Source organism: Biomphalaria glabrata, chromosome 17 (genome assembly GCF_947242115.1).
Source record: "Biomphalaria glabrata chromosome 17, xgBioGlab47.1, whole genome shotgun sequence".
Lineage (NCBI taxonomy): Eukaryota > Metazoa > Mollusca > Gastropoda > Planorbidae > Biomphalaria > Biomphalaria glabrata.
Genome location: NC_074727.1, coordinates 20,115,064 through 20,127,773, shown reverse-complemented (window position 1 = coordinate 20,127,773; position 12,710 = coordinate 20,115,064). Strand labels below are relative to the sequence as shown.

Sequence of the window (12,710 nt, the reverse complement as noted above, 5' to 3'; positions counted from 1 at the left end):
GACCACTGGATCAGAGAGATGCTCGTTGTTTAAGGCATCAGCTTGTACAGTATGTCTAAGTTATTAGGTGATAATATCCGTAGCGACACTCTTAAAAAAAAAATATTCTTATACAAAAAAAAAAAAAAAAAGTTAAAATTTTAACTTCTATTTTAAGCCAATGCATATTTTTTTAAAATACTACCTGCTCCTCTCTCCCCATTGACTTAATAGTATCACATTCAATCTTGAACGGTCTATCAGATATAGTAGAATTATGTGATATTACAGGACTTTTGAGGATAGAACTCTACAAAGATAGTTTAAAATTTCAGATATTACATTTTTTTAGCCTTCTATATAGTTTTGAATTCATAGTGTCCTGGCTTATGACATGCTGTTTGAATGTACTATTTATTTCCTAGTACTGTAACCTATTGATTCTCCTTGTTCCCCCATCTCTCCCTCTCTCTCTCTCCCCCCCCCCCATTTAATTTTTTTTCTTGGTTCTTTCAACTAAACTAAATACACCTGCTAATGTTTTTTTTTTTAAGATAAGCGCGCTATCTAAATTATTTTGAGCCCCCCTTCTCCCACCGGTAAACCTGGTTTGTCCCATACCCTCCCCTTTTCAGGAGTATACGTAGCCCAGGTTGAGAACCGCTGTTAATCTATTGATTAAGTGGGACTACAAAAGAACAAGCTGATGTTTTGTATTTATTCAGTAAAAAATGAACATTGTTTGTTCTAATCACTTTGCACATTGCGTTCAAGTCTTCCACATTAGATGTGTTTCTAAGACAATTTGTAAGTACTGCTGCATCAGAAGTATCAGTTGTCAATCTGACAATGATAGTTTCAGCCAGGTCTCTGTTTAGCTTAGTTTGACTCAGGGCAGGAAGGCCAAATCTTCAAATCTGGCTGGGCAAAGGAGTTGTGGGACCTTTATCACTGTCATTGCTGATATTCTCTTGGGATGTTGGTCCTTCATTTACGATATAGTGATGGCATGTGGCATAGCATTCACTGGGGGAGCGGAAATTGTTTCTGTTGCCATCGCAACCGCCGTAAACAAACCTTTCGCACGTTTTTGTGGTACTGTTGAAGTAGAAGGCTTCAATATATGCGCGGCACATTCCCGTGTCTGGCGGTAGGAGACATTCATCAGCAGACGACTCGATAGATCGCCTTGCCCTAAACTCACCATCCCCCACTCCCAACGATCGGTCGGACAGTGTGCAAAATTTTCTGCACTCCTCTTCAGTCTCGAAGCTGTTTTCGTTTCCTTGACAACCCCCGTAGACGAATGGCTCGCACGCCTGCGTCTTGCTGTTGTAGAAATAGCGGGGCATGTAGGCGAGGCACGGACCGCTAGCCGAAGGCAGGGAGCATACCCTTGATCGGCTGCTGTAGGAAGAGACGGGCACAGTGCACTGCTTGTTGCATTCTTCCAAAGTGTTGAATCTGTTGGGGTTGCCGTCACATCCGCCGTAGAGGAACTTCTCACACACTCTTGAAGTCATGTTATAGAAGTACTGGGTCTGGGCAGGACGACACAGCCTCGATGTCGGGCTATGAAAACAAGCAGACGTGGCGCACGTGTCAAGGCAGTCGCGATAACTGGGAAACGACTTTTTGACAGCGCTGCAGGCGCCGTTCACTGCCGCGTAGCAGCTAGCCTGGGTATAGTTGAAAGTATTTTGAAAGTACGGTGGCATGCAGATCAATGCGTTAGTGTAGTTTAGATTGCACACACAAGCAGCCCGGCACTCTGCCATTGTCTGGAAGTTGTTGGCGTTTCCATTGCAGCCTCCGTAAATAAATTCTTTGCAGTCTTGTGTATTGGTGTCAAAATAGAACCTTGTAAAAGACGCTCGACAGGGCCCAGCCTGAGATGGCAACCGACAATCTAGGGATAAAATATATATTGTTATCATTCTGTCGTTATTTACTCAACACATTCACAAAACATTTAGGGCCTAATGTTACGAGCAAATGAGACTCACCAACAAACTCATCTATAATAGCTTATGAAGACTTTAGTCTTGAGTAACAAACTGTAGCCTACTATGTCATTGACAACTTCGTTTCCATGACTCCATCTTTAGATTCGTCCTTCTCTCACTCTTTCAACACGCATTCGCACCATTCCACATTCACACTCTGCTGCGCACGTAACAATCAAACATTATATTGACTTACTTCGTAGCTTATAGATGTTAAGATCCAAGATAGGTTAGTTCAAGGCTCTTGAAGACAAGCCCTACCAAATATTCAATATTAGTACCGGTAAGTCAAAGTCTATTATGTGACATACGTTAGTTCAAGGCTCTTGAAGACAAGCCCTACCAAATATTCAATATTAGTACCGATAAGTCAAAGTCTATTATGTGACATACGTTAGTTCAAGGCTCTTGAAGACAAGCCCTACCAAATATTCAATATTAGTACCGGTAAGTCAAAGTCTATTATGTGACATACGTTAGTTCAAGGCTCTTGAAGACAAGCCCTACCAAATATTCAATATTAGTACCGGTAAGTCAAAGTCTGTTATGTGACATACGTTAGTTCAAGGCTCTTGAAGACAAGCCCTACCAAATATTCAATATTAGTACCGGTAAGTCAAAGTCTATTATGTGACATACGTTAGTTCAAGGCTCTTGAAGACAAGCCCTACCAAATATTCAATATTAGTACCGATAAGTCAAAGTCTATTATGTGACATACGTTAGTTCAAGGCTCTTGAAGACAAGCCCTACCAAATATTCAATATTAGTACCGGTAAGTCAAAGTCTATTATGTGACATACGTTAGTTCAAGGCTCTTGAAGACAAGCCCTACCAAATATTCAATATTAGTACCGGTAAGTCAAAGTCTGTTATGTGACATACGTTAGTTCAAGGCTCTTGAAGACAAGCCCTACCAAATATTCAATATTAGTACCGGTAAGTCAAAGTCTGTTATGTGACATACGTTAGTTCAAGGCTCTTGAAGACAAGCCCTACCAAATATTCAATATTAGTACCGGTAAGTCAAAGTCTATTATGTGACATACGTTAGTTCAAGGCTCTTGAAGACAAGCCCTACCAAATATTCAATATTAGTACCGGTAAGTCAAAGTCTATTATGTGACATACGTTAGTTCAAGGCTCTTGAAGACAAGCCCTACCAAATATTCAATATTAGTACCGGTAAGTCAAAGTCTATTATGTGACATACGTTAGTTCAAGGCTCTTGAAGACAAGCCCTACCAAATATTCAATATTAGTACCGGTAAGTCAAAGTCTATTATGTGACATACGTTAGTTCAAGGCTCTTGAAGACAAGCCCTATCAAATATTCAATATTAGTACCGATAAGTCAAAGTCTATTATGTGACATACGTTAGTTCAAGGCTCTTGAAGACAAGCCCTACCAAATATTCAATATTAGTACCGGTAAGTCAAAGTCTATTATGTGACATACGTTAGTTCAAGGCTCTTGAAGACAAGCCCTACCAAATATTCAATATTAGTACCGGTAAGTCAAAGTCTGTTATGTGACATACATTAGTTCAAGGCTCTTGAAGACAAGCCCTACCAAATATTCAATATTAGTACCGGTAAGTCAAAGTCTATTATGTGACATACTTGACTACGTCACATTTGACCCCCCCCCCCCCTAAATCATAGACAACAATTCCGAAAATGTTAGCCTCCTTCGGTCGTAGAACGACTAAGGTACACCATGAACACTATTTAATTAAGCAAGATGAAAGCCTGGGCATTGTTTATGGTCGGAACGCTGTCGTCCAAACATCAGTTACCCCCGCCCCCCTCCATCAGTAGCGCAGCAAGCTCTGTTAGGTTGTATCACAGTGTGCCACAATCTGCCTAAGGGTCACCAGCTCCTGAATTTTCCTCAGGGTTGTCTCCCAAAGCCTTTCCCGTGTTTGGGTATAGCCGCAAGGCAGCGGATGTTTGGAATTGAATTCAGAATTGGCTACCCATCTAGGAGAAGGAAAACTATTGAGTTCAGGTCAAAATCTCATCTACTTTATTTGTTAATTAGCTGCTTTTTTAAACATAAAATTACAAGATCTGCGTCAAACTCATATCCGTGTGTTAATTAATCTAATTATACATTTTAGATATGAACTGCTTATGGTTTAATAAATGATGAAAACAGCTTAAAGTGACGGGATAGAGGATATTATAAATAGAAAACAAACAAAGTTATTTTTTTTAGGATAAATGTAAGATATTAGTATAACCGTAAGCAGGGCCGGCCTTAGATAATTGGAGGCCCTAGGCGAAGTGAATATAGTGACTCTAAATTAAGTAGAAAAATAAATTGTGAAAATATAAAATAAAACAATCTTTTTAAAACCTAACATTGGGCACAAGTTTTTGCTATTTCTTGTAAAAAAATGTTTTGAGTCCTGTGCGAGGCCCTCAACCCCCCCCCACACACACACACCAATCAGAGACCCTAGGTGGCTGGCTAGTTTACCTATATCTAAGGCCGGCCTTGCCGCTAATTGCGACATGATGTAGTGATCAAGGATCACGGTTATAGCTAATTCGGATTCAACCAATTACTTTCGGAAGTTGCGTAAACGCGTCGAGCAGTATAAGCTATAAGTGATGAAATTCAATTGATAATATATTTTTTATTAGATTAATACAAACAAGTAATATACCAGTCTGTGTCCACGCGTGGACGAACATCAATATTAATATTTAAGTGACTTAACAATTCTTGTATTAAAATGTATGGAGCTGCTTACAGTCAGGATGCAGGGCTTCACTACTGGTTGCTACTACCAAAAATATGGCGGCTTGTAAAGTGTAGAACATCTTGTCTTCTGACTTTTCTCTGAAAGAAATGATTTTAAAATTCTTAGTCTGCTTGTCTATAAAACTGAACTATAATTTAGTCAAAGATTACAAAATCTCCGGTACAGTAAACTCATTTCATAGACTCTGCAGGACTGGATCTAGACTTGATAAGGCCCTAATTAATTTAAGCAATTAGAGATATATGGGACCCCTTGTAACCACCATAAGACTATTTGTTCTTTGCTCTTTCTTCCAAAAGACTGAAAATTTGGGGGTCCTCCAAACAAATGGGGGCCTGTCTATAGGTAAATCCTACAGTTGGTTTGTTTTACATGTTTCGGATGTTCCTTCAGAGTTGAAGATAATTACTTCCTAGTCCAAACCTCCCGCAGGACGACGGGGGATGACGGGGGATGGGAGCGGGCAGGGTTTGAATCCTGGAACATCGATAAATCTGAACGCACTAACCGCACTACCAGGCAGCTGAGGTGAACTAAGTGAAGTCTTATGAATTAATAGGCTCCTTAATTAAACGATCACGTTATTGAAGCTAGAGACCATTAAGCGGTTGTTGTTGTTTTTGCATGCTGAGCTGCGGAAATGAATAAAAAAAACCAAAGCAACAACGAACTGCGTTGCGCATTAGGTTCTGTACAGCTACACAATTTGTTCACTCCTATGTCCGGGAAAAAAATGCTCAATCTTTCCAATATGCCTATTTTTTTTTTCAAGGCCAGTTCTGGATTGTCGAAAACATTGGCCCGTTGGCAAACACTTGGGCACTGACCTAGATAGTAGTTGTTTTGCTCTTTTTGAGAATTATATAACTATATATGTAGGCCTATATAGCTTAAACAAAAAACAAAAAAAAAACAAAAAAAAAAAAAACAAAACGTTTCATTCCTCCCAAATCAACAACCTACTCCAGATTCAGCCTTCCTATCAATCAAATTCAATGGGATTGAATAATTTACATAAAAATAGTTTCTTTTATCTATATGTAATTGTCCCTAGCAGAAAGTCATTGGTTAGCATGCATGACAAGATGGACGTAATCATCATCTTTTTTTTTTTTTTGAAGTAACGTCTGTATTTTATAAGATAAGAAGATAAGATATACGCCGTTGCATGTGTTTGTGACTTAAAGTCAATCAAAGATCAAATAAACGTGTTGGGTTGTCAGGGAATTGCATTGACGATGACTTGTAGGCTGATTTTAATTTTTTTTTTGTATTGAAACTAAAGACCTGCAACCATTCTAGAAAACACACCAATAAGATTCATGCAAAGATAACAACACCTTGACTTAGCAGCGTGCAGTGGCCAAGGATGCCGAAAAGGAACGCTTTTTTTTGGCCGTTTTATGGGCGGACACTTGCCGGCCAATCCGAGGCAAAAGTCAGATAGCACTATTTAGGGAATGGTGCGCCGACTGCGCCCTCTCTCTATATAACGATATTTGAATAATTTCAGTATTAGGCCTCAGAAGAAAGCTTTTTAAAAAATATAATTTTATACTTCGCTCCCCCCCCCCCGTAAGAATTCTAACGATCTAAGGAATATTTATGACAAAAATTTCATCATTTTCCAAATGGTTTTAATTTCTTTCAGTTTCTATACGAATGTCAGACATTTTCTCTTTTATGTCTAGAAATTGCTTAACACCGTTCTGATATGACGGTACGACAGTTGGACCGGACGGAAATGTGAAGTTTAAAAATATTAATTGAAAATGCAAGTTAATTAATTTAAATTTCTATGAGCTAAGTTTACCTTAAACGGGACACCTGAAATAAAAGTAGCTTGTGTAAGTTGCTCAACAGTCACTAGTGAGATCAAAATCTTCACATTATGACGAGAAATAAGATTTCCACTACAGGATGATACAACGTCAGGTTGACACACTGGCGATGTCAATGTTGATTCTACTGCCAGTATTTCAAAGACAAATTTGGCAAGTTCATTGGAGAGGGGAAAAAAATGAATCACGAACTCTGACCAATGAAGTAAGGCATGTTAACTTGTTACTATTTATAATTATTTAACTGCGTTCGATTTGGCCCTATTTTTTTTTCAAGATTACAGATTAGAACCAATACAATTTTGTGAAACACTTACAAATTCGTATTGCAAAGACATTTAAACAAGAACTTGTTCACCATTAATCAAACGTAAAATTTATTTATTATTTGAGTATTATAACTTTGGCACTACAGCATTCCATAAATTAGGAGAGCGTGTGTTTGAAGTACAAGATTTAAACGTTTTCATGAACAGACAAATATCCAATAAAATGATTTCAGATAGAAAGGTAGGTAGGTAGGATAGGTATGTTGATAGATTGATTAATAAAACAGGTTCATTCTAGGTAGATGGAAAGACAGGTAGATAATTAGAGTGATTGATTAATTGATAAAATGTTTGACTAACCTACAGACAGATAAATACATAGCTATTCAGAAATTACATTAAAACGTCAACTACCACTAAGGGGACACAATCTAGTCCTCGATCGCCCTAACATCCTGTCAACGCATTGACATCACTAGAAGGAGAGACACGCACTTCATGTCTATTGAAACAAGTATTTCCGCATCCAAATCATTTTGTTTTGTTTTGTTTTGTTTGTCTAACAGACGACAGTGGGTGTTTACACTTTTCTATTTTTAGACCATCATATTCATTTACCTTTCTTAAAGCATACAAAGTAATCCTTCTCAAACGGTGTTCTACAGGAACGACCACCGAGTGTCTTGGCCAAAGGGGAGGGCAGAAGATTATTAACAAGTACAAACATAGGTCTCTTTCAGCATTCGATCTTCAACATTGGTTTCAGGCGTATTGTCGGGGGGAAGAAAGAGAATGATGAATAGTGCGTTACGTGCTAAGTGGACTCTTGTTTTTACTCTGGGAAAGGACAAAGATAATTTCTCCCTACCAGCCTTATCTTGGCCCTACTTGTTAAATCACTATTGCTTAGGATGAGTAATAAAACTTTGGTTCCACTCCCGGTGGAGTTCCGCCACTGCCTATACAGAAATTGTTTGATGAAACTTGAATCAGCTTTTATAACATTAATTCACACATTTCTCTTTAGCTTTCCGCTCAATGCGCAGAACGGCGCGGAAGGATCTGAGAAAGTCATCTAGCCTATTTGTTGACTAGAGTAACTAGACCTATTAATAGAATCGGTAGCGATTGAAGCCATTCGTCAATTGGAGAATTTCATACATGGCTGAAACAACAAACTATGAAGCTAACATTTTGGTGTATCCGGTGTACAAGTTTTGAAAAGTTTTTTTGTTGTTGTCACTAGCAACATGTTCTTGCCCCTCTGAGCACTGTCGAATCTCATGTTCTAAGTTCTTCCGTATGTAACACAAACTAGATTTAGTACAGAGGAAGTCTGAGACTTTTCTATGACTTCAGAATTGTGTAAATCTAATAGACAACTAAAGATAATAAAGGGAAATTGATACGAAGATCAACTGCTATTCATTTAGATATTGTTGAAATTATAGGTCATTTCTTTTTTAGTTGGTCGACAACAGTTCTAGTTAATGTCCTTGACAGTGTTTTGTTTATCATGAACATCTCTAATACGATCAATTTTGTTCATTTTTTTTAGAAGCGTTAAAATCACGATTTTAAGCTAATTCGCTTGTAGCACAAAATAGCACTTTTTATTTAGTTGGCAACAGTGTTCTTTTATTATAGCGTCCCTGCAATTGTTTTGAATCGATAATTTATAGTGACAAGCCCCTATAGCGGCTTAAAAGAGAATACTTGGCAGCAGCTAGCTTCCAAAAGATACTGCTTTTTTTTTACATGTGAACACGAGGACTGTTCCATTTGAGCATAAAAAGGAGGGAAGGGGCATGTGGTTAAATAAACAAAAAAAAATCGTGACAATCACTTACTACAAAGCTTATATCAACTCACTCTGTTGGTCTGGTCAAAAGTGTGTAACTTTACTTCTCCCACACCCATTCTCATAGTAAGTTGAAACTTTGCACAGTTTCTCATTGGCAAAGACAACACATGAATCATTTAAAAGAAAAAAAAATAGCCAATTAAATACTTGTTATTAATTATTTTTGTTTGATAACAAAAAAAACAAAAAAAAAAAAAAAAAAACAAAAGGAGAACAAACTAATCCTTTGGTATTCACGTAAACAAATATAATATTAATATAATAAATATGTTGGGTTTTGCCCCCTTAGATAATTGCACACGTTATTTCTCTCACACTCATTCTCGGATCAAGTTGAAACTTTATTTATTGTATCTAACAAGACATGAATCAATAGAAAAATATTATTGGCAATTGAATATTTTGTTTGATATCAAAAAGGGGAAATAACGTCTAATGGAGATATGTAGTTGTAGCTATGGAGTTCTTTCCCTTACATAAGCTTTTTACAATTTATTTAAAGCTTGTTTTTTTTTTTTTTTTGCTTTTTTTTGTAATTATTTTTCTTGCTTTGTAAATACAATGGATCCTCTCCTTTAAGAAAACCAAAACAAAAAGACACAAAGTGAACAATCTACTCCCACTCTCTCTTTATCTATACGTTTGTTCTTAATTTTTTGGTTAGAAAACAAAGAAGCTCGAGACACTGACGTCACACCTGTGACGTGGCAACAAGCTATTGGTCTAAACTGCCCACAGGTTGCGACGTCGCATCAAGCGCTGGGTCTCGGTTCAAGCCTGCTATAACGGTTGGTCTTGGCTAAACTATAATCTTACTACAGGGTGGCCTCCAATGATAAGAAGTGAAGATTTAAACCTAGGCGAATCTCTCTCATCCTCTCCTCCCCCCGCCAACCCCAAGTCTTATGGGAACACCCCGGAGTTTACACCAGGGCACGAGTCGAGAGCTTTGTTGTTTAATTCGTAGTACGACAGGGAAAAACTTTCTGAGCTGATTCAAGCCAGGCCAGGTCGCCCCACTGAGCATGTCACGATGTTCCAATCTGTGTTAAGAAGTGATCTTGAGTTTGTCAGGCAAATATAGAGAAAAAAAAAAGGACTTAGAATATATTGGAGGCTCGTCTTTAGATGTCGTAGCATACAGCTGTTCGTAACAACATTAACATTTGTAAAATGGTTTCATTTATATATAGATCTAGTTTGTTGTGCTTATTAATCTCTAACACAACTACTTTATAATTTATGAGAAAAGTTAGCACCGCCTAGTGACCAATATCTTAATTCCTTTAAAGTGTAGGATAAAAGTAGGTAACGAAAAAGAAGAGAAAGCAAAATGAAGAAGTGTATATGTGTGTGCTTGTGGCGATATATTTGGTAACCTAAAGAAAAATTTAGGAAAATAAAGATTGGGACAGATTTTGAAATAAATAGACAAATTTAACAATGTCAAGGACTCTACGCTGTTGCCAACTGGAAATAAAAATTCATATATGATACAAAACGTACAAAGCCTACAAACATTACAGAAAAAATAAATGAGTCCTAGATCCTGATTGGCGTCTTTATCAGATGGGAATATTAGATTCTGTGTTGATTTACTCAGGTGGTAGCATTCAGCAACTTCATGCTACAGTAACACTGAACTTGTGACCGACTACAACTTTAGTGGCAGCCAATGGAAACAAAGTTCTTAGTAGGCCTGCACTCGTCTATCTATCTATCTATCTATCTATCTATCTATCTATCTATCTATCTATCTATCTATCTATCTATCTATCTATCTATCTATCTATCTATCTATCTATCTATCTATCTATCTATCTATCTATCTATCTATCTATCTATCTATCTATCTATCTATCTATCTATCTATCTATCTATCTATCTATCTATCTATCTATCTATCTATCTATCTATCTATCTATCTATCTATCTATCTATCTATCTATCTATCTATCTATCTATCTATCTATCTATCTATCTATCTATCTATCTATCTATCTATCTATCTATCTATCTATCTATCTATCTATCTATCTATCTATCTATCTATCTATCTATCTATCTATCTATCTATCTATCTATATATATATATATATATATATAGGCCTATATATATGTCTGTCTGTGTCTCTGTCAATCAATCAATCAAATCAATCTACCTATCTATCTATCTATCTATCTATCTATCTATCTATCTATCTATCTATCTATCTATCTATCTATCTATCTATCTATCTATCTATCTATCTATCTATCTATCTATCTATCTATCTATCTATCTATCTATCTGTCTTTATATATATATATATATGTCTATATATAAGCTCATTAATTAGGTAATCATTTCCTCTTTGCCACCAATGCTAACTTCTCTGGAGCCTGTCAAACACACGAAATGTCATTTGTAGTCCTCCCACTAAGTTCATAAGTTCCTATTTACTTAAGAGGGAAAAAACGGTGCCCCAGGTTTGTGTATCCTCGGGAAAAAAAGGTTTTGAAGGATAGACTGTATTGAAATGAAGACTTACTGAAATGTTGCAGCAACGTCGTAAGAATGTGCTTTAGGATGACATTATTTAAGTGTGATAACAGGGCCGGCTTTAGGTATAGGCAAACTAGGTAGCCGCCTAGGACCTCCAAATGGTGGGGGCCTCGCACAGGAAAAAAAAATTGCGGAATCTGGATGAAATCTTAAAACATAAAGCAGAGATTTATGTCCACTAGCTCTAGGTCACTACTATAATTCATGGTTTATTTGTGAATGTTAAGATCTATTTGTTAGACTAACTATGTTAGAAGAACCTTGTTGCTTCCTATTGGTAAATATGTCAAAACGTTATTTCGAGTCTGGTGGGAGCTCTGACAGCCACTCGAAGCACCAAGCACGTTTTTACAAGCTACGACAGAAATCCGAGCACTCATTTATGAGAAGTGGTTTAAGTCTTGGGAGGAATCCGACAGGGCCCGTGGTGTCTCGCGACGATCCGTGGTGGCGGTTGAGGTCAGACCAGGTAATTATTGCGCAGTGTAGGATGGAACACTGTCCTATTGGGGCATACTTTGCCCGGTTCCGTCCGAACTATGACTCCCGATGCCGTCACTGTGAAGAGAGCGTCGAAACAGTGTCGCATATCTTGTACGAGTGTCCCCAGCTCCGGGAGCTAAGGGGGCACGTGTCTGGACAGTCACTCGACTTGTATGGAGGCTACGAGGCATTACGGCGTACGGTCCAGTTTCTTGCCAGAGGAATACGGGAAGATTTGTCCTTTCTGCTCTGTTCCGAATCGGAGTTCATCTCAGGTGACATCAAACGCTAACGAAAAGCAGAGAATGCAAAATGGTACTTTATTAAATCAAGGCAGGTCAAAGGGCAGGTTTAAGTATTTTCAGCCTGAATACCAGAAGCTATGAACTGCAAACTACCAACATCCCAAACTCATTATCTCCGCCAATCCCGAATGAAGAAACGTGTAGGCCTACGTATCGAAAGTGTTACCAATCAATACTTTTGTATTTTGGGACCAACTGGTGACATGATATCACAGGATACGGATATGTAATATTATGTGTTTTTAACTTGTTCTTAATATTCATTATTATTCATATGTAAATGTACCGATTATAAAGACGATATGGCCCAGACTTTCTCTCAGCAATGAAGAGGTCATTCCATATCACGAAGGAAAAAGTGACACATGAAGAGCGAGCATAAAGGTAGGGTCCCGGATTGATACACAGCAGTAGCAGAAGTTAGGGCGAAAGTACAACGGCGCCTGGTGATTATAGATGCCCAACCTGTGACCGCAGCTGTATATCAAGGATTGGCCTCTCTAGTCACACAAGAATTTGCAAAGGGAAAAAAGGTGTCTCCCAAGAAAAAAAAATTTAAAGAGAGAGATGATGGTTCAATGAGAACCTGGCCCTGATATTATTGACTGACTATCTAATTGATAGTTTTGTAAGGTAGGCCACCA

The 12,710-nt window shown here is 37.8% G+C and overlaps 1 protein-coding gene across 3 annotated transcripts; it reads right to left on the bottom strand.

The window, feature by feature from the left end:
* Positions 1-683: 683 nt before the first annotated feature.
* LOC106077952 (actinia tenebrosa protease inhibitors-like) lies at positions 684-7,362 on the bottom strand. Of its 3 annotated transcripts, none has more exons than XM_056015318.1 (3): positions 7,230-7,362; positions 4,748-4,836; positions 684-1,888 (listed from the first exon to the last, which is right to left on the bottom strand). In XM_056015318.1, the coding sequence occupies exons 1-3, from the start codon at positions 7,247-7,249 to the stop codon at positions 891-893; spliced, it is 1,107 nt and encodes a 368-aa protein (XP_055871293.1). In that variant the 5' UTR covers positions 7,250-7,362; the 3' UTR covers positions 684-890. The 3 variants fall into 3 exon arrangements, with proteins under 3 accessions (XP_055871293.1, XP_055871295.1, XP_055871294.1); XM_056015320.1 differs by having other exon boundaries at positions 7,234-7,340; XM_056015319.1 differs by lacking the exon at positions 7,230-7,362 and adding an exon at positions 6,573-6,772.
* Positions 7,363-12,710: the final 5,348 nt, after the last annotated feature.